Here is a 25706-nt window from a genome sequence, read left to right as displayed (position 1 = left end):
AACTCGCAGTATATGTTTCGAGTGCAGTCCTCCACCTCTCTTGGTCAGGATTCCCGTCGTCCAACTCGTATCAACATATCGTGGGAATTCCTGTGCTACATTGGTCGTCTTTGGGAAATTGTCCGGGCAGAAAAGGCCCGTAGGGTGGTACCTGTTGAACAGCTAGTACAATAACATGATACAGTCTGTTTGATCCCTGCGTAGTGGCGGTTTGCATCTGCTCTTATACCCTGTAAGGTAGTATGGACTGGAGAGTTCGTGCCAGGATAACTTCTAGCACTAGTCCCCAAATTTATTGTATAGCTTAAGCTGATGTACATTGCTTCTAGCATTCAAGGAAGATGGAGTGAGGTTCTACCAGTCAGTGGTTACATACATCGAGTTTGCTATGTGCGAATCCAGCTACCTCTACCGTAGACTAGCCACTATGTTCAAATAGTATGACAGAGAACATGGAACCAATGAAACTAGCCCAGCCTAGGAAGCCTTGAGATTATTACCGCCACCAATGCTTCCATTTCCAGTGCCGCTTCCTCCGCACCAGCAGCGCCCTTCGCCTTCTCGTTCAACCTGAACGAGGATATCCATTCCCTTCTCTTTGAGGAAATCGACGGTGCGTTTCCGGACGTCTTCTAGATCTGCGGCGCGGGAAGCTGTGACGTGGATTACGCCTAGGACTGGTGGGGCGTGACTTTCGTGCAAGTGGTCGTGGTGGTCATGGTCGTGTTCGTGTTCGTCATGGTGGTCATGGCTGTGGGAGTGGGAATGATCATGGTTGTGGTCATGGGTATGGGTGTGCTCATGAGCGTGACTGTGGCCCGAGGACTTCTCTGTATCATCCAACCAGAATTTGGGCACAGTGTAGCCGACTACACCCCTCAGCGTACTAACGCCGGCAAGGGTTTCACGGACGTTGTATTCCACATCAGCCGGCAGAGTGAGCAACAAACTCTTGGCTGTGCTACTGACCAGGGGCACAGCCGAAGCAAAAATCAAAATTGCAATCATACAAGATGCGATAGGGTCATATCCTGCCCAGCCGGAGTAGTGCACGAGAATAGTCGAGATCACAACAGCAACGGAGCCGAGGGTATCCGCTAGGATGTGAAGAAAAATCCCATGCATGTTCTCGTTTCCGTGAGAATGCGAGTGCCCGTGCCCGTGGTCATGTCCATGCGCATGCCCGTGATCGAAGGCCATAATTCCGACAAGGTTCACAAGAAGGCCGGCTACACTGACCGCCAGGAGTTCACCCAGACGATGCATCTGGCTGCCTGACGACAGCCTCTCCACCGCCTCATATATGATTTCGACGCTGATGATCCTATATAAGGTTAGACAAGGTCCGAAAACGTGGTCTATATTGTTCTTACATGAGGAAGATCCCGTTCGCGAACCCCGAAAGTGTGTCTACCTTACCATAACCGTAAGGGAACCGAGTACTCGGCGGCCACTTGCTCATAACAGCAGCACACAGTCCAACTACAAGCGCCAGGCAGTCGAAGAACATGTGGATACTATCACTGAGCAGCCCAAGTGAGCCTGTTATGATGCCGTAAGATAGCTGAACCAACATAAAGCTGAAGTTTAGACTGCAAATAATTAGCAAACTCCGTATCGAGGACGGAGAGTAAGGATGTGGTGTACCTCATGAAATAAAAGATGCGGCGGGAGTCGCGCTCCTTGAGTATGCTGTGCAGTAGAGGATAAGGCTCGCTGTATCGAAGAATTATCTTCGTCGCTCGCGAGGAACTCGGTGTTGAGTGTGCATGGTGGTGATGGTGACTATGTTCGTCAGAGGTTGAACGTTTATCGTCGAATTTTGCGACAAAGAAAGATCCAATAGCCAGCAAAGCTCGAATGATATAAACACTGTAGATGTTGTCTTGAACCGGTGGTGAGCAAAACAAAGCAGCACTGCCTGTGGCAACAGCAACACCTATTTTGCGGGGCGAATTTATACTGGAGACGTCGAGATACGTCAAACATGTAGCCAAGGAGCCCGCAGCTCCCAGCATGTGTACAATATCAAAAGTCCCAAATGAGAAGCTTCTTGTAGTGAACAGAGTCATGATTCCCAGGACAATGCCAGACAGGGCAGCAATCATGGGGTCTCGCGAGGAGTTGCCTGGCGCTGAAAGTGTCTGCGCATAGCCATTTGTTTGACCAGACATCGAGATTCCAAGCCCACTGCCGGGCGCACTAGGGATTGTAGAAAACGGCGGGCGAATGACAAAGACCGAAGCAAGTAGGGCGATGTACCCGAAGAACGGCGCACTGTCCCACACTGCGTTCATGCCGAGGAAGCTCAGAAGCACGACCAGAGGTATAAAAGCAGCAGTCAGCTTCTTGAAGCTCTGTCTGCCCTTTTGGTTGGTGACAGAAGCTTGGCCGCGAATAAGTGCAGGCAGTCCAGACCCCACAGCGATGGCCAAAGAAAAAGCGACAACAAACCCGCCAACTTTCAGGGTCGCGTATATGGGTAAAGCGATCGAGCATATCTGACTGAGTGCAACAACCCCTGTGGATGGGTTCAGGTTGGGCATCTTCGTAGCAGAATCACCCCCGCGCTGGTTCGCACGAGCCAAAGCCGAGCCTCCATACAAAATCAATGTTGCGGCGGTCAACCCAAGCGTCCGAGAGGTAATCAGGTCTATGTTCCCGACAGACGATGTCGAGTCGGCTTCGGTTTGCGTCCATTGCGCATAATGTTGGTAGAACCAGGACAAAGCGACCCATGGCAGCGCGATCATAAGTCCTGCGACTACCTCATGGCTGAGAGTTGTTAGATTGGTCAGCCCATTAGCGGCGCAGCACTTACCGTAGCTTTGTTGTAGATTCTGCTTGTAACCCAAGGCTCTTGTGAGCGTGAGCAACGGGCGCCGACTCAGAATGGCCATGGTGGCTATGATCATGGTCGTTGGAAGTATGGGAGTGCGAATGATGATGTTCCCCTTGTTTTGAATCCTCAGCACACCCGTTCAGCCCATTCAGACTTGTAACCGACTGCCGTGGCTGCTGCTGGGCTGCGGGAGGCGCATAGGAGGAGATTGACTGGGATATCGGCGTCGAGCGGCGGGAGTGGCCACGGCCTCTCGAATGACCCAGACCATGTCCTTGCGGAAGAGAGGGTATCGCTTCCGCGGAGGACATGGTATTCCCCGCCAGCATTTTATACGGCCTGGCGCAACGTGCGACGTTGGATTCGCAGTGAATTGGAGCGCGGGGCGGGGAATAGGAGGTGAGGAGGACAGGTAGTTTGACGAGCGGAGCGGCCAAGAACGGGGGCTCAATGGAGCTTTAGGAGGTCAAAAACAACGACCTGCCGGGCGAGTGTGCGAACAGTAGTGGCATAGCGCGGAGAATAGCAACAGCTCCCGAGTAATGAGCGAGCCGAACAAGCTCGATCTGCGATGAATTGGCGAGAAAAAGGTTGGATGCTCTTGTAGCTCTCGACGAGTCGTTACATCGTCGCGATAACGAGGCGCCACGTGATCCGCCGCGCGTTTTGTTATCGGAAGCTCAGCCTGAGATATCAGGCTCCGCTCCCCGTCTCCCATCGGAGACCACGTTTACTCCGCACCACGCTCTCGAACTTCATAAACATTTCCAGAGCTCAGTTCGCTGGTCGCTTGAGGGGCTGCTTGATGCCTATGCAAGTATAAGGTCGAACATTGATTCTTGTCCGCCGCCCGACGTCCGTTACCCGTCTGCGCCTATCCCCTCAATCGCTTGCGGTCGTGCCTCGCCATGATCCTGTTTACCGTTATCGAAGTCGCATTTTATATCTCCACAGCTGTGACATTGTTTATCCTTTTGCTCCCTTCACAATACGAACCGAAGCGCCGTGGGAGTGGCAATGACTCGAATGAACCGAAGACCACCGCGCAGGTCCTTGTCCTCGGAGACATCGGCCGCAGCCCCCGCATGCAATATCATGCATTGAGCATTGCCCGCGGCGGCGGGCAGGTAGATATTATTGGATATGCCGGTAAGATGGCCAGAGCACTCCAATTCCCAATGGCTTATGCTGACGCTCGGTATAACAGAATCCGAGGTTCACCCTGATATTTCCTCCCATCCCAAGATCTCGGTTGTCCCGATCCCTCCCCATCCTCGCTTCCTACAAACGAGCAACAAGCTTCTCTTCCTGCTCGTCGCACCTTTGAAAGTGCTGTTCCAGGTCTTCTCTCTGTGGTGGATTCTAGCATACTCCACAAAGCCTGCTAAATGGCTTCTCGTCCAGGTCTGTCATTTCGTGCCGTTTTATATTCGCTGAGGTCGTCTAACATGCTATGTTGTAGAATCCGCCCTCCATTCCGACATTGGCGATTGCATCGCTCGTGTGTTTCTTCCGACAGACGAAACTTGTCATCGATTGGCATAATTTCGGGTATACTATTTTGGCGTTGAAGCTCGGAGACGCTCATCCGTTGGTCAGGGTCTCCAAATGGTACGAAAATGTGTTCTGCAGGTCGGCCACGGCTCATCTGTGCGTGACCAACGCCATGGCCTCGGTACTAAGAAAGGAATTTGGTTTGAAGGCGCCGATTCTACCGCTGCATGATCGCCCAGCAAGCCATTTTCAACCGATCTTAGAGGAACGAAAGCGCGAGGAGTTTCTCTTATCTCTACCTGACGCGGCGCCCGTGCGCAGCTTGCTCAAGGAAGGAAAAGCCAAGGTCATTGTTAGTTCGACTTCTTGGACGCCCGACGAAGATTTCTCGCTTCTCATTGATGCTCTGTGCCATTACTCGGAAGTTTCCAGTACAACTAACCCACAGCTGCCCGCAGTTCTGGCCATCATAACCGGCAAAGGACCTCAGCGCCAGATGTACGTTGACCGCGTATCTAGATTACAGAAAGCTGGAAAGCTCAGCAAGGTCACCATATGCACTGCCTGGTTGAGTACAGATGACTACGCACATCTACTGGCGTCTGCCTCGATAGGCGTCAGCTTGCACACCAGCAGCAGCGGCGTAGACCTGCCCATGAAGGTGGTTGACATGTTTGGATCTGGATTGCCGGTCGTGGGTTGGAGCAAGTTTGAGGCGTGGCCAGAATTGGTTACTGACGGCGTTAACGGGAAAGGCTTTGGGAGCTCGAAGGAACTGGCAGAACAGCTGGTCGACCTGCTTGGAAACCCAGGAAAACTAGAGAAGCTCCGTGACGGTGCTCGAGATGCGAGCTCCTATCGCTGGGACGATGAATGGGCTCCGGTCGCTGGAAAGCTTTTTGGGCTTGACTAAAGTTTCGATGGTGTACGCATAGCAAAAGCTAAAGGCGAAACAAACCTAGGTGAGGTCCGTGGAACATAGAGGTCCAGAGAATCAAGCACGCAACTTCCCGTCGCAATATACACAGGTGTCAAAGGCGTTTGACAGGATCTTGCAAGTCTCTTGAATGTCAACATGCCCCGCAAGGCCAACTAGGTCCTCATCAAGGTACTCGATTTCGCACTTTGGGCAAAACTTCGAAATTCCAGGCTCTTGGATAGCCAAGAATGTCATATTACACCGAACTGGTATCATATTGTTAGCCAGTTCCGTCTTACCTACGAACTCCCGCGGAGACATACCGAAAACATGGCCAGTGGCACATCGTGCTTCCTCAGCTGAGTGCCATGCAATTCCTGCGTCGCAGACCTCACATTTTTCGAAGGTCTCTCCACCAGGTCCGTTTAACGCCTCTGCAGGCCTCGCTTCTATGGTACCCCCCGAGTCGGAGCACCTTGCGATCTCATCTGACAAATCCAAGTCGCCGTTTGCCGAAAGTCTCTCAAGGACCTCGCGAGCATGAGCCAATAACTCGGCGCTCTGTGACTGCACGATTGCACAGCAAGCTGCCGCATAGAGGACCTTTGGAGATAGCGCATCCTTCGTCTCAATATGGTTGCCAAGTATGTACTGTAGGACATGATCGCGGCGCTCCCTCGCGAAGTCCACGGAACTTATAGGACTTTCGCGAAGACAAGCTAAGTTCTCCGGATTTGCTGGCTGTCCGTCCGCAGTCGAAAATACAATACTTAGTCTGTCCTCCGCATTGATGCGATACTCAATCATATCACCCGCTTGCAGTGTTACAGCGGTCGCGATGAGTCCTTGCAGTGATGCTAGACCCCAAATTCTTGCAATCGCCAAGCCACCAAGATCACGGTCAATGTCAAAACGATCCCTGAGGTCCTCTACCTTATCGCTCCAAGGGGCTGTAGACAATTCACCCGTGGCAGCTAATGGTAGCACTGCTGCATAGCCCCCTACAGAAGCAAAATGTAATGTAGGCATCTCGGACTCAGGAGCCATTGTGATCGTCATCCCTTATAAATGTCAGTGCAGCCCGCAATTGAGTCAGTGAAGAAGTACCGCTGATTCCCTCATGGAGTGCGCTTTGGGTTGAAGAAATGCCGTCCCTTGATTCAACCATGATTGGGAACCTGTGCGATTTTACATCGCTAGTCTCCGAATCCTGCCCTCTGTACGCACTCTCCGGGATATCTATAAAGGCAACCATGGCCCTGGCGCCGACTGCCATTGACACTCTGCCAGGTTGGACCTAGAAACGGAGTTAGGAGAAGTCGAAGGGGCTATGGGGGCTCTGGGGGGAATGCCCTACATTATGCGCCCAGTGAATCGGTCCAGTGAACACAAAGTCAGTGTGCCCGGCTGGAACTGCAGTGTTTTCCGTCGCGTTGAATGACAGATCGAAGCGCGGCTCCTCCTGCGAATTACGGGACCGCGGTTTCAAGCTGGCGCTCAATATGACGACGCGGAGATTCGAACCCTGTACAGTAGCCACATTGACAGTTGCGGATATTGAGCCTTCCCCGTTGGAGTTTTGCTTATGTGATTGATAAAGCCATGGCCCACTCGCTAAGTACAACGACCGTATTTTAGACCGGACTGCATTGGCTAAGAGTGAGTTGGGCTGAAGCGATTGGTTGAAGCCTGCTGAAGTAGGTAGCGAAACAGTAGACACTGCTTGCACACGCAACGGCTCTTGAGAAACATGTTCGGGGTTGGATTGTTGGACGTGCAAAAAGACCAGATCATTGTCCTCATTGGTGATCGCTAGCAGAGAAGTCCCCCACCGCGTCTCAGGACCAGGATACAACTGGTCCTGAGCTGGGACCTTGAGAGGCGGAATCCATGTGAATGACCGGATGTTGGATTTGCGTGTTCTCGCGGTGTGGTCCTCGATATCCTTGCGGAAGCTTTGGGTGCGCGAGCTCAAAGTATCGTTTTCGATACTTTCGTGAAAGTATCTTTCCAAGGCTTTGTTGACAATGGCAATGCGCGTCCATTTTCCCGGATTGTTAGTGGGCGCATAGATCGTTAGGACCATGTTGGACGTTAGAACGGCCAATACGCTGCGCCTGTACTTGCCAAGGCCTGGTGGTGACCAGGCAACGCCTGCAACGTTACTGAACGACTGCTCCGCCCCTACTGAGAAATGATCCCGTGGTTGCGGGAACATAATCGGCCACTCATTGATGGTGAAGACATTGGTGCGAAAGCGAGTCTTGTGCCATTCTGTACTCGATGCATTGGCAGTCGTGCCATTTGCTTCCTTTTTCGAGGATACTTTTGGGGTCTGCCAGAGTGAGCGAAACATCCATACGCCTCATAGCCAGATCAGCTTGGTGAACTTACCAGGATGTGTACAAATTCGCCTGCAGCAACTGCAATTTCTCCATCCTCTGACCAGGAGATGCAGTTGTAAGAGGATGGAAACACTTGTAGTTCGAGGGGCTCCAGCATCGTTCAACTTCAGTGTACGGAGCAGCTGCGTGTACAACCCATGCTCTTCTGACTGTGTCCCACAGCAAGTCGTCTATAGACTGAGGAAGGCCGGGTCTAGTATGCATCAACGATATTGCACTGTTTTCGGTTAGGACCACTTACATTCGTCCGTGACCCACTTGACCATTCAAGCATATTTCTCCGTCAAGCTAGTCGATCATCATCCGTCATTGGATGCCTCGAAAAGACCGAGGCCCCCGTGAACTTGATGGGGGGGCCGGAACAACAGAAGGGCCGAAGGTAACTGAGCTCTCCCATCCTGTGTTTAGATACTCCGATGGCGCTGTCTTATCATCATCCATGATCCCAGCCCAACCCACTTCACTCCTTTCAATCACCTACAACAGCAACTACTCGAGGGGCTTCTCGATCCAAACAACATCTACTCAAACTGGCTACTTGCTGCTAGAATCGCAAGTTTGATTTGCTATCTTCAAATAATCGCCCGCATTCTTCATCCCCCTCTCGCCCCGCCACAATGTCGACCTCCGCACGCCGCCGTCTCATGCGTGACTTCAAGGTATGTGCCTTACATCATCCCCGGCGCTTCATGGCCAAGCCTTCAAGGTTATTCTATCATTTTTGGCATATCCGTCTACTTTTCACCCTGCGTTCGAAGATCGAAGTTTCTGAAATGCAAATTCCATCGGCTAACCGGCTTTTGCTCTTTTAGCGCATGCAAACCGATCCTCCAGCGGGAGTCTCAGCATCTCCGGTCGCCGACAATGTTATGACCTGGTAATTACTGACTATGGCCGTCTTATCGAATCGCATCTTAACAACATATGTATAGGAACGCCGTTATCATCGGCCCCGCTGATACCCCGTTTGAAGATGGCACATTCCGGCTAGTCATGCATTTTGAGGAGCAGTATCCAAACAAGCCCCCGGGCGTCAAGTTCATCAGTCAGATGTTCCATCCCAATGTCTACGGTACGGGAGAGCTTTGTCTCGATATTCTTCAGAACCGATGGAGTCCTACCTATGATGTTGCGGCAATTCTCACCAGTATCCAAAGGTAAGTGGGAGCTCATTTACCCTTATTACGTCATGCTTTATAGGTTTCTAACCACTTTCTTTTCTGTTTTAGTTTACTCAACGATCCGAACACATCATCTCCCGCCAACGTGGAAGCCTCGAACCTCTACAAAGACAATCGGAAAGAGTACGTCAAACGAGTCCGGGAGACGGTGGAGAAAAGCTGGGAGGAGTAGATACTTTTGAGGCACGACTGCAATGCTTCCCACGGGCATGAGGGGATCGCCCGCTATTTGATGATATGCACAGCGCGGGGTTATGGCGCTCGGTTTTGATTGTTCGGTTTCGCGACTAGCTGCATCATTTACAAGTTTTATTGTTTGCATGACGGATAAAATTCCCCCCCTGTTGATATGTCATATTGGTTATCCTTGTTGCATGAAGCATATGCTCTAGGTCTTTACGATCTCCGTAACCCGCTTGGCGTCCTCCTTTAGATTCACTTTATAGGTCGAATGCTTCGTTCAGTTGGAGATTCATGAACATGATGTGGGCGCGCATCCGATTTCCGCGGCTTATGGCAAATTGGAATGTTAATAGATTGCCCATCATTGTACTCCATGAGCTGCCATGTAGATTCCTAGCATTCCGCACGCGTAGAGCCCAAGATGCGGGTGGGGGGCGTGCCAAGAATGGCTCCAACGGTGGTGTCGAAATACGCCAGTCGGACTCTTTGACCACACCGTTGAAGCACACCGTTTTTCTCCACGCTCGTGGCCTCTCCGCCCGAACAACTCTCGAATTGAGTCCTTCGCTCGACCAGGCTCTCGCGAGCTTGTCATATCTCTAATTCCCCTTCCTTTCCAGGTGTTCCTGCGACGCCCGCATACTGTATTGTTCGCTCGGCACGTGGACCCCTGACCCAAACAACGCCGCCCGCCTATTAGTCTACAAACAGCTTGTCTCCCCGTTTCCTGTTGGTCTGAACGAAAACACCAGTCTACTCCCCTCCCGTCGGGGCCTCGCGTGTCCCTTATTGTTTCTTGATACCCTTTCACGCTCTGGGACAGTGGGAAATATGGCGTGAGTCTTTCCCTGCTCACCGCACCGTTATCGTCAGATGTGTAACTGATACGTCCGGAGTGACAGGTCTAGCTCCAACCCCTCCAACACCATTAAGGGTGCGTATTTCCCACGTCCAGATTGCTGAAGCAGCTCCAATCTCCGGTCCTAATGTCCACACAGTGGTTGCGAGGTTCCGGCCTCAAAACAAGGTCGAGCTTGCGTCCGGAGGACAGCCCATCGTCGAGTTCGAGAATGAGGAGACATGTGCTATAAATGTGAGTTGATCAGGCCCCGAAGCATGATGTATTTCTTCTCTGGGTGGGTGCTAAATCATGGAAATAGTCAAAAGAGGCCGCCGGGTCTTTCACCTTTGATCGTGTATTTCCGATGGACTCAAAGCAAAACGATGTCTTCAACTACTCGATTGCGCCAACCGTGGACGATATTCTGAATGGATACAACGGAACCGTCTTTGCTTATGGTCAAACCGGTGCAGGAAAGTCGTATACGATGATGGGGTCCGACATTGACGATGAGGTGGGCAAGGGTATCATTCCACGTATCGTCGAGCACATCTTCGCAAGCATTCTTACGAGTCCGAGCAATATCGAATACACCGTCCGGGTCAGCTACATGGAAATTTATATGGAGCGCATTCGGGATCTCTTGGTACCTCAGAACGACAATTTGCCCGTGCACGAAGAGAAGTCGAGAGGTGTCTACGTCAAGGGCCTTCTTGAGGTCTACGTTTCCAGCGTACAGGAGGTCTACGAGGTTATGCGACGCGGTGGAAACTCAAGAGCGGTTGCTGCGACCAACATGAACCAGGAATCGTCTCGGTCACATTCCATCTTCGTCATTACGGTCACCCAGAAGAACCTAGAAACTGGCTCTGCGAAGAGTGGTCAGTTATTCTTAGTTGATTTGGCAGGCAGTGAAAAGGTCGGCAAAACTGGTGCTAGCGGTCAGACACTCGAGGAAGCGAAGAAGATTAACAAGAGTTTGAGTGCTCTCGGAATGGTTATCAACGCGCTCACGGATGGAAAGTCGACTCACATCCCATACCGCGACTCCAAACTTACACGAATCTTGCAAGAAAGTTTGGGAGGTAACTCCAGAACGACCCTGATTATCAACTGTTCTCCCAGCAGCTACAACGACGCGGAAACCGTCTCAACCCTACGTTTTGGTGTACGAGCAAAGGCAATCAAGAATAAGGCGAAGGTCAATGCCGAATTAAGTCCGGCCGAGTTGAAACAATTGCTCCGCCGAGCCCAAAGCCAAGTGACCAACTTTGAGAGCTATATCTCAGCACTGGAATCCGAAGTTACCGTTTGGCGAAGTGGTGAGGCTGTCCCTAAAGACAGATGGACCCCGTCCCGAAGCGCCGAGGCCGTAGGGGCCGCAAAGGCTGAGGCTCGTGGTCCGCGACCAAGCACTCCCTCTCGCCTACATGACGTCTCTCGGTCAGAAACTCCGCGACCGGATTCCCGCATGGGCGACCGCTCTAGTACGCCTAGCATTGTTCTTGAGAAAGATGAGAGGGAGGAATTTCTCAGGCGTGAGAATGAACTTCAGGACCAGGTTGCGGAGAAGGAATCTCAGATTGCAACCATTGAAAGGGGCCTGCGTGAGGCAAGGGACGAGCTGAGAAGCCTCAAAGAGAACTCTGCACGATCTGGCAAGGACAACGACAAGCTCAACACTGAAGTTAATGAGCTCCGGATGCACCTCGAGAAAGTGTCCTACGAAAGCAAGGAAGCTGCTATTACTATGGATAGCCTTCGGGAAGCCAACTCAGAGTTGACCGCAGAGCTAGACGAAGTGAAGCAACAACTCCTCGACGTACGAATGAAGGCGAAGGAGACTACAGCAGCTCTCGACGAAAAAGAAAAGAAGAAGGCCGAGAAGATGGCTAAAATGATGGCCGGCTTTGATCTCGGCGGTGAGGTCTTCTCTGACAACGAGCGGAAGCTTCAGGATCTTATTGCGCGTGTCGATTCCTTGCATCAAGTCAGTGAAGCTGGGGAGGCAATCGCACCAGACGACCTTCTAGAACTCCGAGCCAGTCTACTAGAGACGCAAGGATTTATTCGACAGGCGGAACTCACCATGAACGACCGAAGTGAACTTAACGTGCTGCAGGACAGCCGCAGAATGGAACTGGAGCAGAAGCTGGCTAATCTCGAGCAGGACTATGAGAGTCTTCTGGCCCGCAACCTTGGAGAAGAGGATTTGGCGGAAATTAAGGAACGACTAGAGAAGGTGTACATCACCAGAAAGGATGTTGAGTTGGCGGCCGCTTCGGAACTGCAGCAAGAACTGACACGCAAGGATGAGGAGCTCACCAAGCTGCAGCAATCCCTTGCTGATTCGCAATCACGAGGGCCCGCCAACGGTGCTGCCAGCAAGAGCCTGCAGCAGCAGATTGCCGAGTTTGATGCGATGAAGAAGTCCTTGATGCGCGACTTGCAGAACCGTTGCGAGCGAGTCGTCGAGCTGGAGATTTCACTCGACGACGCTCGAGAACAGTACAACAACGTACTTCGCTCGTCCAACAACCGCGCTCAGCAGAAGAAGATGGCATTCCTAGAACGCAACCTCGAGCAACTTACCCACGTCCAGCGACAGCTAGTGGAGCAAAACAGCAGCCTCAAGAAAGAGGTCGCCATCGCAGAGCGCAAGCTCATCGCCAGAAACGAGCGGATATCAAGCTTGGAAGCCCTGCTCCAGGAGAGTCAGGAGAAACTCACCCAAGCCAACCATCGGTACGCCTACACCCCTTCCTCCTCCCAGGAAAATCCCTATCAGGAAACCCACTCCCCTTTCCATGGACCCCCTACTCAGAGAAGCCACAACGTACTGATGTCAACTCCCAACAACAGCTTCGAAGCTCAACTTACAGCCGTCAAGGAGCGCCTTGAGGCTGCCAAGCAAGGCTCAACGAAAGGTCTTCCAAGCATGGACAGCAACGGCGGCTTCAGCTTCGCCGGCTCAAGAATCGCTAAACCCCTCCGTGGCGGCGGCGGCGGCAACGAGCCTGTCGCGGCCGTTCAGTCGCAGGATACAGGCAACAAGCGCACAAGTTGGTTTTTTGATAGACGATGATCCACGAATTTTCCTCTTCTGCTGTCTCTTTTATCCTCCCTTCCTTGCAGATATTTAGATGGAGTCTTACTAAACTATCTCTCTCTCTCTCTTTCAACAAGAAATGCTGGTTGATGATGTGTTTCTTTGTTCCTTCTCTTTACCTAGTGGAGGCTTTACTACTGACTGATCGATTGGCGCTTCTTTTATACGGAAACGGCGGGGATATCCTATGCTATCTATCTATGTATGCCTACATGCTTTCTTTGGTGCGGTGCTGCCTAGATTGCGAACTAAGCAGAGGCGCTTTCATATTTTCTGCTTCTTTTCCGGAAGTTATGTTTTTCCAATGTTATCACCCTTTACGTTCCTCTCATACATGGCGGCTCATTATTTCGATCGCTGATACACATACAATTGCTTCCCTTTCTCAACCCACCACGATTACTACCTAATCTATGAAACAAGCGCAATGGGCTGGTTTGTGTTTTGAGCGTAAGCGCTAGTCTGGCGACTACTAGTAGATTTGAAAAGAATTGAAATGCGAGTTTTGTTCAATCCGTGTGTTGAGATATTTGTTTGTACAATAGTAGTGGGGAAAGATATATATCTGCCCAGTTTCCCGGAAGACCAACCAGCTAAATTAATAAACATCAAAAAAACTCCGTCATCAGTCCATACATGGGTATCAAAGCAAGAAGAAAAGCAAGTAAGTGCAAGAAGAGGACTAAACTAGGCTGAGAGGGGTCGACGAGAAAGAAGGTGGCCCAACCGCGAATAGCAAGAGAGATAAAAAGTAGCAGAAGATCAAAAACGAAATCGAATGCCTGCAAGCCAACAACTCCAGCTTTTAGCAAGCTCAAACAGGATAAAGTGGCCAGGTATACTAGCCATTTTACCCGACGAGACTGACGTGAACTGCCTCCAGTCCCATCGTGCTGGTGATGCGATCCATCCAGTCCGTTGTAGGTGGCTCCCTCAGTTCTTCTGTGATCAGCGACTGCACGACGAGACTCGGGCGTCCTGGTGATTCGGGAGGGGTGAGTGGAAGCTTGAATTTAGGGGTAGGATGCGTACTTCGCTGGCTGCGTGTCATATCACTAAGGAGCATGAAGTTCTCCGAGTCGATTGTTGCTCGCTGCTTCGGGTCCATTATCGCGATTAGATAGTTGAGGATCAATAGACCTAAGCGGACACCACGTGCGAAGTGCGATGAATAGCCCTCGAAGAAGAAATTCGGAGCAGGACCAACGAAGGTATCGTTCTCGTCCTGGCCAGAGCGAAGCATCGAAACTGAGACACCGAACTCGGTATATATACCTCGCAGTGCGGCTCGGGCAGCCTGCACATCTTGGAGGAGCGCCGAGTGAGCATCTGCCCTCTTCTTAATCGGTTGGTCCTGAAGTTGCCGCGTTCGCTTCACGAGTCCCGGGATCTTGATTACCGAGAGAAATCCCCGCTCGACAACGTCCGTATACAGCGAAGAAGTCGGTAATTTGGCGTCATTGGCGGCGATTTCCTCGTTGAGAGCCTGCCACTCAGGCTCTTCCAGGAAACAAGCCTCGCCCTCCACCAGTGCCGCGGTGATCAGGAAGTTACGGTATACAATATACATCGCCCGGCCAAACCCCTCCAGATGTGCTTTCGGGCCACGAAGCTTCATTAGCGTCCGAATACCGGCGGCATGACGCAGCCATGCATCTGGACTGCTGCAGTTGTGCTTCTCGAAGACGGCTAGAACGATCGCCGAGGCCAGAACCTCATCCGACTTGGCACTTCCTTCACTTGATAATAGCTGGCCGAGTGCACGAAGACCGCGATGGTACAAGCCCTGTGAAGCAATTGCGTATCGCGAATCGTCGTGGAGGGAGCCTAAATATGCAGCTGTACACGCTCGGACGGCCCAGTCGAAAGAAGAGTTCTTCGAGCCTCCTCTTTGATCAACATATTCGACCCAATTCACAGGGACTCTCGTTTCTGTACACCTGAAGAAGCAGGGAAATGAGGCGAGGACATAGTTGGTGAAAATCTGCGCCTGCTGAGAGTTGATGGCGCTCCCGCTCAATGATGGGTTTATACAATCGTCCATGGCAAGAAGCGTGATCGGTTTATACTCGGCCAGGGGAGAGGAACGAGGAGAACGGCGCAGCGGGAGGTCAACCTGGTCGCCGTTTTGTCGCCTCTGGAAAGATCGTTCAGGAGTCTCGGTGGGCGATTGCGATTCCGACGAAGAAGGGGAGGGTGTTGATTGATAGCGTTGTCGCAGAGCAGGGGCTTCGTCCCGGAATTTAAAGACGCGATGAGTGGCCGTGCAAGTGATTTTCAGATCTTGACATCGCGAACATGGAAACCTGCCATTGCACTGAAGATAGAGTTAGACCAGATGACAGGACATCTTGGACGCTGCTTGTCGCACGAGACCTGAGCTCAAAAGACAAGGAAAACTGTCGAAGAAGCGGGGAAGCTTCTGGGGTCTGGGAAATCTGGAGACTCGACGATGTCGTACAACTAAAGTATCGTTGCACCATCTCGATTTTTGAATATAGAGATGCATCATGGAAGACCTGGTCACTGACCTGAAGCTGTGCATCAACGCAGGACTGACAGCCGCGTGACGCTTTGACCATAGTGGTCACAGACTGGAAGAAGAAGCGCAGCCAGATTAGAGATCGGCGGGCGCAGCAACATCGAGGCGCACTTTCGAGAAGGAAAGGCCAGGAGTTGTGCGTGGGGACTCTGAGGATTCCGTAAGGAAGACCGGTAGATAAGGAACAGGGATGAATATGATGCTGGAGGAGCAGGAGTGATCGCTCGTCAGAACGCTGCAGTGACAGGTTGAGCCCTGAGGTTGTATGTAGTACGGAGGAAGCGGTGGAGCAGATCCAGGATCCCATGGCGATCGGTCGGGGCCATTGACAGTCAGTCAGTCATTCCGGGGCACTAATCTCCGTGACCTTGAACCAACAAATGGACAACTATTTGAGTTTGCTCGTCCATAGTCTTCAACTAGTCACAGCGCGTGCTCACACCTCCAAAAGCGATCCATGGTGGCATCATTTATCATTGTATGGACCAGACGCCATCTTTTCGCCTGGACCTGTCTATTGCCAGCCTGAGCCTGCAGAACTGGAGCCCCTGCCCGGCTCTTCTTCAGTCTTCACAGATCTGCCGCTACTGTTCAGGTTCCCTGCTGGTGATCAATAATGCAACGGTGCTATAGGAGCGCACGATTATGAGACTGGCGAGTCGATGACCAAAGACGCCGTGCCAACGTGCCTAGAAAAAGAAAGCTGACCCTCGGTTCCAATTACGGTACCGCGGAGATGCAGGGTTCGGGGTTGCACGATCACCTTATGTGCATGCACCTGGTCCTTCTCACACTATCCTTGATTCTACCTCATCACCTTACCCTTGGATTTCAGTACAGTGCGAACACTGCCGTCGAGTATTTCCATTCTTTTCACACAAGTATCGTACCAGCAAGACGTACAGAGTAGACTACACCAGAGGTGTCGACATCTGACCAGGAGGATGTACCAATCAGAATCGGCCGATGTGAACGGGTGGGGAAGTGGGAATCCTGAAGAAACAACAAGAGACGTTGGCAAGAAAAGGAAAAATGATATGAAGAATAGAAGATCATAGATATGAGCGCCGAGTTCGCCAATGAAAAGACAAGAGATCGCCAGCCTAAAGCAGAGGAACGGTCCGGAGAAAGCAATCATACCAGCCCGTCGTATAGCGACAACGCGCTAACAATCGTTTCATCGCGCTTGCTCCCTTCTTTGAACTCTTCCATATCGAGGCTGCCGTTCTCGTCCTTGTCCATCATGCGAAAGATCTTGCGGACTCGTTTCTCTGGCGTGTCCTCGTCCTCCGGAAGCTTCACCATTGAGCCAACCTGATAATCGCGGTTAGCAAGCGTCGTGCAGTGCCCAGACATGACATACCATCTTATAGATTGCCTCAACAATAGCCAGCATCTCGTCATAGGTGATCTTGCCATCGCCGTCAATGTCGTAGAGTTGGAAGGCCCAGTCCAGCTTGTCCTCCATTCTCCCGCGCGAGGTGACCGACAGTGCGCAGATAAACTCCTTGAAATCGATCATCCCGCTATTATCTGAATCGAAGACCCGGAATACATAATTCGCAAACGACGATGGATCGCCGAAGGGGAAGAATTTCCGATAGATGTCTTGGAACTCCTCCTTTGTCAATTGGCCGGACGGACAGTCCTTCAGGAAACCTGATATGACGTATGTGTCAGCCACCATTTCCTTCAACGGAGCACATAGATTGCTCTGGTCCTTTTTTGGCGACCCATCAGAGTCACGTACCCTTATACCATTGTTGCAGTTCCTTTTTATCGAAGTGGGTAGCCCTTTGGAGCTCCTCGAGCTGGGTAGGGGAGAGTTTTGACTGTCTGGGAAACAGAGGGTTAGCCGAAGTAAGTGAGCAGAATACTTCTCAGGTAGTATCAAAAAGGTTAGGCCATTTCGGCAGCGCATGCCATCAGATTCCCCACATAATGTTCGCAAACTTGCTGCCTGGCAGGTATGGGGAAGAGAAGACACAGCGAGCGAGCGGCCCGAGGTAACCGAACTTACGACTTGCCCATGATCAAATGGATTCTTGATGTATACCGATCGAGATATGATGTAAATCGCGAGTGGCACTAGTTCCGGACTTGCTGAGGCTCAGTGTCTCTCATGCGACAATGTTTGAGTTGGCAACAGAGACGCGGAAGCCGCGGGGTAAGGAGTCTGGATTGATAAGATCGTGCTCCGGCCGCTCGGGTGGTGGAGGGGCAGAAACTGGGGCGACAGGCTAAAGCAAGGGGGTGCTGCAAGACAAAACAAAGCGCCAAACGCGATATTGAAATTTGAAATAAAGGACAGTAAGCGTAAAGGGATCTGGACCTGCAAAGAGAAGTTAAGGTGATGGAACAAGATCACCGAAGCTTCGCTGGCAGATCCAGAACCTCCCAAGACTTGGCACAGCCTCACACGGGACGCTCCATTGATCGCATCGCCGACACCGCCAATACGTAAGAGGCGATTGATTCTATTCAGGGCTCGATGATCGGCGGCTCCGGTTTTAGGTGACGATGTACTCGTACCGCGGTAGGATGTACGCCCAGAAGCCATGTGCCTTCAAAGTTTCTACATACTGTACAGATCTTATCCACGACCATCTGATCTCGGACGCCGTTCTCGCAAATTTATATATAAGGAGGGCATATCAATGGCACGGAAGAATACGACAAAAAGCTGTAAAGGCATGCATAACGAACGCTCACAGAAACCCGACATGGATATTCAACAACCGCAAGCCAAAAGAAAGCCTCCGCGCCATGGCATAATCGAAAATAGAGCAATCAGTCGACCTTGATTGAGCCATAAATGCGTTGTATAAAGAGCCAACTGGCGAAGAAACCGATGGAGCCTAGTCCGGGCAATTAGTGGATAGTCAACCCAATGAACTCAGTGCAACAACATACCGGTAAGGATGAAAACAACAAACCCAATCAATGCAGAGTATCCTACATAGAGCACAGCCCCAATGAGACCACCGAAGCTCACCCTAGTCGCCCAGAACAGTAGCGCGTTGAGGAAAACGTATACACCGGTCATTCCAGCACCGGCAAACGCCCTCCAGTGCCACCGATAGTTCTCAGCGCAGAGGAGGAAATAGACCAGCAGAGCCGTTGTAGCGGCGGTGGTAACGACCATCAGGCCGTAGCACAAGAACAGGAAGCCAAACATGTAGTAGATCTTGTTGGTCCAGAGAGAAGTCATAATGAAGTACAGCTCCACGAAAATTGCGCCGAACGGAAGTATGCCGGTCAAAAAGAGCGATGGTACAGTCTTGAGGCTTCCGGTCATGGGCGGAATCTGCCGAGGGATTTGGTTCGTTTTCGTGGGTCCTTCAATAACCTATGCATCGTTAGAAGGGAAACAATCGGACATATCGTCAAAATACATACCCGCTGCTTGAATCCAATCCAGCTGCCGGCAAAACTCAATGGTACACTGATCACAAACCAAATCAGCACAAGGGCAAGCATTGTGCCGAACGGCACGGCGCCACTTGAGCCCTTCGCCCAGACGAATAAGTTGAGCAAGAAGAAGATGCTGAAAATGAACGCCGGAACCAGTAACGGAGTCATGATGATGTTGCGCTTCCAGGATTCACCACCGAACGCTTTGTAGACCCTTGCTGAGACATAGCCTCCGATGAATCCAAAAAGGGTGTAGATGAGCAGAATGGCAGTGGCGAGGAAACCTCGGTTCGCGGGAGACAGGAGGCCAAACATCGCAAAAACTAAGTAAAGTTAGGAAGAGATAGGATCATGTCATAGAGACGAGAACGTACCAACAGTGGCGCCTGTCATCATGAAGAGCTGAGCTCCGTTACCGACCAGGACACTAAGAAGCAAGGGAGACTGCGGGCATCGAAAAACATCTCCATGCACCAGCTTCCAGCCTGAGTCCTCTTGAATACCGTCCTCGACGGCGGCGGATGTTCCGTCCAAATCATCTAGGTTGAACGAGTCCAGGCGGTTGTATCGAGCAATGTCCTTCTTGAGAGCCCGAACAAGAATCATGCTGACCATTCCGACGAGAAAAATGACGAAGACGGCGGCGTTGACAAGCGAGAACCAGTGGATTTTCGGGTATTGGACCTTCAAGTATTTGTCCCACCGAGTTGCCCATGGAGTAGATGACTCCCGCCAGCCCACACTGTAAGTCCACGCCACGGAGGTTTCACCATCCTCATCCAAATAGATTGGTCCTTCCTCGTTGCAAATGGGCGTTCCATCTTCGGAGACATGCGAGCCGCTTCGGGAACTCGGTTGGACGAGAACGCCAATGACTCGATACTTCTCCTTGTTTCCAACATTCACCGGGTGATAGTCGATGAGAATATCAAAGTGGTTATGCAAGACGGGCCTGTCGCTCTCATCCAACTCGCCGAGGGAGAAGCCGGGGGTGTACGCCTGAGGTTCGGTCCCGGGATTTTGTTGAGCGGCCGGCAGCCCGTCTACCAGCCAATTGATGTTATAGCCCTGCGCTATCCTCCGGTCGGTAAACTTAGCGCTCCTCGAGTCGAACACGACCTCTTTGCAAGCCGCTTTGCAGGTTTCATTCTTGCCCATCTTCAATTCGAACGGCGACGTCTGAATTCTGTCCCCGAACAAAATGCTCCCAAGCGACTCTCGGACATCCTTCAGGCCATCTTCTGGAACGCAAAACCGGAACGCTGGGTGGTAGTAGTCGTACGAGAATACAGAATGAAGTTGCTCGTCCTGCTGCGCAATCCCGGGGGTAAGGTGGTTCACGTAAAGAGGTACGGACTGGCCTTCATCGTAGGAGGTTGGCGCTACACCTGGAAGATAAAAGGCCGCTGACAGCGTTGGGGCAGTCAGGAGGAGAGGAATAAGGGGCGACGACCGCCTGTCGAGCCGCATTGCGGGTGTCTCTGAAGCAAAAGGCGCGATTAGCTTAAAACAGTAGACTCGGCACTGGCTGGCCTAGGGATACATCGCGTTTGCTCGACTTACAGTCTACAGCTGCCACAGAATTAACAAAGCAAAGCTCATTGAGATATGAATCATTGGTACACCACTATCGCGCGAGGAAAAGAAGGAAAGAGCCCGAGAAAGAATGGTGTAAAGAGATGTTGTTGGAACTCAGAAGCCTAGCGGACACATCGGCAACAGGACAATGAATGCATCAGCCCTGTGCACGTGACCTCAAGCTTGCACGTGCCGATAAGATAACTCTCGAGTTTTTTCTTTCGTCCGCGGACTGAGAAAACTTCCAAACGCAAGACACAAGACAATGGCCATGGCAGCCCCGCAACCACAGCAGCCCGAGCTGCAGAATATCTCGAATCTTCTTGAGACACTCACTGCGTCTCTCTCGACCACCAGCACGTCCCTTCCGAGCGCCAAGCGCGAATCGCCCACGGAAGTTTCGATCCTTCCCCCGCAAGATGGCATCTCGTTGCTCGACACCAAATGCGATTTGCTGCTCTCATATCTCCAGAACCTCGTCTTCTTGATGATTTTTCAGCTGAGGGAGCTACCGTCAAAAGACGCTTTAGACGAGAAGGGTGAGGATCAGTCAATTCGAGCACAAGTCACAAGCAAATTGATCGAACTACGCACATACTTGGATCGCGGTGTTCGACCATTAGAGGGGAGACTGAAGTACCAGGTGGACAAAGTCGTCAAGGCGGCGGAGGAAGCGGAACGAGCCGAGAAGAGTGCACAAGCCACCAAGCCGAGCAAATCTAGACGCGGAGACGAAAGCGACAGTGAGGAGGGATCCGCCTCGGACGATGCTAGCGGCGTGGAAGGAAGCGAAAGCGAAACAGACGAAGACATTGACGAGATGGCTTACCGGCCCAACGTATCCGCGTTCTCGAAGAAGATGCAACCTGAGGCGGAGGCGGACAAGACTGCACGGAAAGCCTCGAGCGACGGCATTTACCGACCACCAAAGATCATGCCTACCGCAATGCCTACGACCGAGCGCAAAGAGCGCAGGGAACGGCCCACGCGCAGATCCAATGTTATCGATGAATTTGTCAGCGCCGAGATGTCCTCCGCCCCCATGGCCGAGCCAAGTATCGGTAGCACAATTGTCTCTGGAGGTCGACACACAAAGAGCAGGAAAGAGAGGGAGCACGAGGCCGAGCGGACTCGCTACGAAGAAACCAACTTCGTCCGCTTGGCGGGTGAAAGCAAGAAGGAACGAGCCAAGAAGGCAGCATCTCGTCGTGCCGAGGGGACATTCGGAGGCGAGGAATGGAAAGGCCTCACTGAGGGCGCTGATCGCATTACACGACTTACCAAGAGGGCCAAAGGCAGCGGCAATGCGCTCGAGAGGAGCCGCAAGCGCAAACTCACAGAGGACGGGCAGCGCGGCGACGGCGTCGGAGTCGGCCAGATCTTCGAGAAGCGCCGGAAGAAGGTCGAATCCTGGAAGAAATAGTGTTTCGGCAGTCTCAAAAGTCGTTTACCTCGGGTGGATTTGGAGTACAATTGTTTTATGTTTTACGTATAGACTACCCTTTGCATGAGCGCTGTGGTCATTACGACAGTCCTATGGTGTTTACAATATATGTCTTAACTTCATTTGATGCAGTGTCAGACCCTTAGAATAATAACAGAGCCTAGAGGGCTCCGAACCCGATCCAGTTACTGGATTGGAAGCTCGGAGTTTTCACGTGGAAGCCAACCACCATGACATCATCTCTTGTATCGCCATTTATCTCATCGAACTCCGCAGTTGAACGCCTACCATTAAGCCATATATCAGACCAAATTACCAACATGGAAGATCCAGGTTAGTACACCCATTCCCTCATTGCCATAATCTCGTCGCGCTGGTCCTTCTACACCAAACATCCCATCCGGACATCATCTCACCAACCGCTTGTCTCACCACCTCACGCAAAAACACCCACTTCATCAGGTCTTGCCGCCCATTTCTAACATTTATAAACCCAGTCGCCGAAATCTCAACCGTCATCCACCGTCTCACGCAATCTCCACCCTCCCTCCAAGAAGAAACAATCGACCGCTTCTTCACCCGCGATGCAGAATTCGTGCACCCGTTCTGTCGGATCTGGAAGCTCCCTGGCAGCCGATGGGGTGTGAAGAAGATATACCAGTGGTACAAAATCATGTCGCCGCATGTAGACCTCGAGGTTCGCTCTATCGGTATGTCTGCGCACGCCGCGTCATTGCAGCGAAGTCAAGACGGACGAATGCTAATGACCGGACCGATATAGCATACGATAAGCAGAACCTAAAGCTCTACGTCTCCATGTTCCAAGTCTTCTCGATCTGGGTGGTTCCTTTCCACGTCGCGCCGGTGACATTAACGACGGTTCTCGATCTCTCGACGGACCCTGGGGATGGACGGGAGGAGGATGGCAAGAAGCGGTATTACATCCAGAAACAGGAGGATTTTTACCAGACGTCGGAGTTCATCAAGTTTGTTGTGCCGTGGGGAGGGCATGCGCTTGTTCTGATGTGGCATGCGTTTGCCACACTGTTTTCTATCTTGGGTGTTTATGCGCTGTGGCCGGTTATGTGGGCTGAGGAGAGGGGTTATTTTAACTATCATTATCGGATTGCGAATGGGGCGAGAGAAGAGGTTGTTCATGCGTTGAGTAATCATGTTTCGGATTTGAAGGTTAGATGAGCGTTGAGTTAGGGTTGATTCGATTCATAAGCGGATAAGTCTATAGCTCTTAGGTATTTCATACAATGCTCATTACATGTTCAAGAATCATGTCATAAATCGGGCTTTGAAAAGCCTGCATTCCTTCAGATGGTCGACAGTCAATTGGGGTTCCTTCTCCCGGTAAGCTTAGTAGCCTAGGTAGCGTGCTGCTTCCTTAGTGCATTGCGGAAAGCTTCCTCCTGCTTAACGACTTGGGCCGGTAGACCTCTCCCAATCCCGAACAGGACAAAAGGTGCCCACTTCCACCGGAAGGGGTTAACCAGAATGATAAAGACAAACCAATAGACCAACTCGGCATAGGTAAAGAAATCGAACGCTCCGACAGGAGACATGCTCTTCATAAAGCGGGTGAAGTCAATCCAAGTCTTCATGCGGCCCTCAGTAGGGCGAGACAAGGGATCAACGAGGAACATGAGCAAGAACCTGGTGTAGATTCCAATGTGCATGTTACCAACGGTACCGATCGCGTTGACGTAGGTGCTATTATTGGCACAGATGCTGGGGTATGACGGGGGGAAGACTTGCAGATACCAGCTAGGCGGGCTATAGGGTTCTTCAAAGCAATCCTCGGGAAGGAAGTTAAGCGAAGGGCGCTTGAAGCCTGTTGCCTGAATTATGACATCGCCCTGCACCACAGATTCGCGGCCAGGGCCTCCTTGCGGAACACCCTTGCTCCGCTTGTTGAACAAGATGCCGTCTTCCTTCACAGAGACAATGTCACCGCGCAACCAGCGAGCCTTGCCTTCGCGAATTTGGTCAAAAAGTTCGCTGTTTGCCATGGGAGTCCCCTCGTACAGACCACCAGAGGGAGCAATATCCTGCAAGTCGCGGTAGAAGAACTTGTGAAGCAGGCTCTCAGGAATCCAGGATAGGAATGTCTCTTGCCCAAAGATGTTCATTGCCAGTAGCGATTGAACCCACACGTTTCTCGGAATGATCCATTTGTCGGAACGTGATAAAACGTCGATCTCAGCGGCGCCAGACTTTACAGCAAATTCTAGAGCTTCAATCGCACTCGCTCCGCCGCCAATGATAAGCACCTTCTTGCCTTTGACGTGTTTGCCGTCCAGCTCTGACGAATGGTAGATTGAGCCCTTGAAGTTTTCCTGGTCCGGCAGCGAGATCATTTTGGGGTCACCACAGACTCCAACAGAGGCAACAACGCCGTCAAATAAGCCCCATTTCTCTTCGTCATCATTGATGATCCATTTCCCGGTCCTGGTCTGCTTGACAGATTCGACCGGTGTGTCAAATACAGTGTGATCTTCGAGCTTGTATCGCTTCCATAGATCAACAATCTGGTCTCGGATCTCTTCTTGAGTGGGATAAGCAGCGTCGTAGGATACTGACGGGTGGAACCGGTACATGATGCTGTGAATCTGGAGCGATGAGGTGGAATTGACTCGCTGTTCTCCATTAGCATCCTTTCATCTGTATATGTCTTAATAAACTCACGCTCCAGATACCGCCTAGACCTTTGTCCTTTGGCCTCTTTTCAAATAGTTGCACGTCAAAGCCATGGCCAACACAGTGCGCAGCCGAAGACACGCCCGTTAGGCCAGTACCGATTATTGCCACTCGTTTCTTAGGAAGATTATTGGCAATTGGGCCTGATGGTGGAGGACCCGGTGCAAAGAACCAATTGATGATATTTTGGAAGATGACATAGAAGACGGTAAATGTTTGGAGGAAGGGCTGCCTGACAAAGTTCGCAAGAGACGGTGATTGGGAGTTTGATTTCGGCATGATGGTCGCACATGCAATGTTCGACGATGAATGAGTATTGTTGGGAAGCAGTCCCTGCGAGATGGATTCGTGTAGGAAGGGAATCTGAGAGAAGTGTATGCTTTTGAAGCGCCGGGACTGTTGCTTTTGTATGACGTAGGAGTGGACCGTCACATGAAATTACGTTGACCTTAACCGCGAGGTACAGGTTAACATCACCTTTTTCATAAGATGCATTTTTGTTTCCTGTTTACTTGGCTACAAGACATATGTCTGACTCTGACCTAATCTGTACGTGGACTGTTGCAAATGCGATTTTCTGCCTGTGATCACTGATTGCTCGCTCGTATGAGATATATAGATCTATCAAGCTTTAGCGTAGGCGACTTTAACTGAGGCCAACATGCCGTGAGTCGGACTAGTAACCTATAAAAAGGCACATAGTACTGGGCTACACAGTGGAATCATCCAATGTTCTTAAAGAAGATATCTAATGATCATCGGCTTTTGCCATGATGCCCTCGAGCTCTTCCTGTCTTCCTGTAGACATCCCGATCGGGACTAGCGCCCCTCTCGCCCGCGGAGGCCTTGCGGAGTGCGGACGTGAGAGTTCGAGATCGACTCTTTTGCCCACAACTTCGTGACGGAGCCTGCAACAACTGCTTCGAACCGCGTCCGCTTCGCATCACTCTCCGGGCGCAGAATATCAGTGAATTATGCGCCAACTTCGGTGAATACACCTCCACGCAGACTGCGATATTGGAGCTATATACCCTTCGCATCCCGACCG

At 51.5% G+C, this 25706-nt stretch overlaps 11 protein-coding genes across 11 annotated transcripts; 5 read left to right on the top strand and 6 right to left on the bottom strand.

Moving 5' to 3' along the window:
• Positions 1–477: 477 nt before the first annotated feature.
• Positions 478–3153, bottom strand: DSM5745_11193 (metal cation transporter MSC2; the record flags this gene model as incomplete). The annotated part of the gene is made up of 4 exons (XM_026753209.1): positions 478–1324; positions 1374–1592; positions 1648–2775; positions 2822–3153. The coding sequence occupies 4 exons, from the start codon at positions 3151–3153 to the stop codon at positions 478–480; spliced, it is 2526 nt and encodes an 841-aa protein (XP_026598284.1).
• A 597-nt stretch (positions 3154–3750) lies between these two features.
• DSM5745_11192 (chitobiosyldiphosphodolichol beta-1,4 mannosyltransferase) lies at positions 3751–5249 on the top strand (the record flags this gene model as incomplete). Its single annotated transcript, XM_026753208.1, has 3 exons — positions 3751–3991; positions 4050–4246; positions 4305–5249. The coding sequence occupies 3 exons, from the start codon at positions 3751–3753 to the stop codon at positions 5247–5249; spliced, it is 1383 nt and encodes a 460-aa protein (XP_026598283.1).
• An 81-nt stretch (positions 5250–5330) lies between these two features.
• Positions 5331–7757, bottom strand: DSM5745_11191 (uncharacterized protein; the record flags this gene model as incomplete). The annotated part of the gene is made up of 5 exons (XM_026753207.1): positions 5331–5521; positions 5579–6316; positions 6363–6552; positions 6613–7590; positions 7650–7757. The coding sequence occupies 5 exons, from the start codon at positions 7755–7757 to the stop codon at positions 5331–5333; spliced, it is 2205 nt and encodes a 734-aa protein (XP_026598282.1).
• A 520-nt stretch (positions 7758–8277) lies between these two features.
• Positions 8278–9013, top strand: ubc2 (E2 ubiquitin-conjugating protein RAD6; the record flags this gene model as incomplete). The annotated part of the gene is made up of 4 exons (XM_026753206.1): positions 8278–8319; positions 8473–8537; positions 8593–8817; positions 8890–9013. The coding sequence occupies 4 exons, from the start codon at positions 8278–8280 to the stop codon at positions 9011–9013; spliced, it is 456 nt and encodes a 151-aa protein (XP_026598281.1).
• An 842-nt stretch (positions 9014–9855) lies between these two features.
• On the top strand, positions 9856–12950 carry DSM5745_11189 (putative kinesin family protein (KinA); the record flags this gene model as incomplete). Its single annotated transcript, XM_026753205.1, has 4 exons — positions 9856–9860; positions 9927–9958; positions 9993–10117; positions 10185–12950. 4 exons carry the CDS (start codon positions 9856–9858, stop codon positions 12948–12950), a joined length of 2928 nt encoding a protein of 975 aa, XP_026598280.1.
• An 874-nt stretch (positions 12951–13824) lies between these two features.
• On the bottom strand, positions 13825–15018 carry DSM5745_11188 (uncharacterized protein; the record flags this gene model as incomplete). Its single annotated transcript, XM_026753204.1, has 1 exon — positions 13825–15018. The coding sequence occupies one exon, from the start codon at positions 15016–15018 to the stop codon at positions 13825–13827; it is 1194 nt and encodes a 397-aa protein (XP_026598279.1).
• Positions 15019–16334: 1316 nt separating this feature from the next.
• On the bottom strand, positions 16335–17547 carry DSM5745_11187 (EF-hand domain-containing protein; the record flags this gene model as incomplete). The annotated part of the gene is made up of 6 exons (XM_026753203.1): positions 16335–16364; positions 16420–16509; positions 16657–16830; positions 16880–17175; positions 17267–17352; positions 17537–17547. 6 exons carry the CDS (start codon positions 17545–17547, stop codon positions 16335–16337), a joined length of 687 nt encoding a protein of 228 aa, XP_026598278.1.
• Positions 17548–18306: 759 nt separating this feature from the next.
• Positions 18307–20400, bottom strand: DSM5745_11186 (transmembrane 9 family protein; the record flags this gene model as incomplete). Its single annotated transcript, XM_026753202.1, has 4 exons — positions 18307–18374; positions 18430–18865; positions 18916–19253; positions 19305–20400. 4 exons carry the CDS (start codon positions 20398–20400, stop codon positions 18307–18309), a joined length of 1938 nt encoding a protein of 645 aa, XP_026598277.1.
• Positions 20401–20773: 373 nt separating this feature from the next.
• lcp5 (small subunit rRNA maturation protein LCP5) lies at positions 20774–21931 on the top strand (the record flags this gene model as incomplete). The annotated part of the gene is made up of 1 exon (XM_026753201.1): positions 20774–21931. One exon carries the CDS (start codon positions 20774–20776, stop codon positions 21929–21931), a length of 1158 nt encoding a protein of 385 aa, XP_026598276.1.
• A 341-nt stretch (positions 21932–22272) lies between these two features.
• DSM5745_11184 (uncharacterized protein) lies at positions 22273–23149 on the top strand (the record flags this gene model as incomplete). Its single annotated transcript, XM_026753200.1, has 3 exons — positions 22273–22285; positions 22450–22662; positions 22734–23149. 3 exons carry the CDS (start codon positions 22273–22275, stop codon positions 23147–23149), a joined length of 642 nt encoding a protein of 213 aa, XP_026598275.1.
• Positions 23150–23325: 176 nt separating this feature from the next.
• DSM5745_11183 (uncharacterized protein) lies at positions 23326–24937 on the bottom strand (the record flags this gene model as incomplete). The annotated part of the gene is made up of 2 exons (XM_026753199.1): positions 23326–24597; positions 24647–24937. The coding sequence occupies 2 exons, from the start codon at positions 24935–24937 to the stop codon at positions 23326–23328; spliced, it is 1563 nt and encodes a 520-aa protein (XP_026598274.1).
• Positions 24938–25706: the final 769 nt, after the last annotated feature.

Source organism: Aspergillus mulundensis (genome assembly GCF_003369625.1).
Source record: "Aspergillus mulundensis strain DSM 5745 chromosome Unknown scaffold_21, whole genome shotgun sequence".
Lineage (NCBI taxonomy): Eukaryota > Fungi > Ascomycota > Eurotiomycetes > Eurotiales > Aspergillaceae > Aspergillus > Aspergillus mulundensis.
Note: the sequence above shows the minus strand (reverse complement) of the source record. Positions and strands in the feature narration are given on the sequence as shown.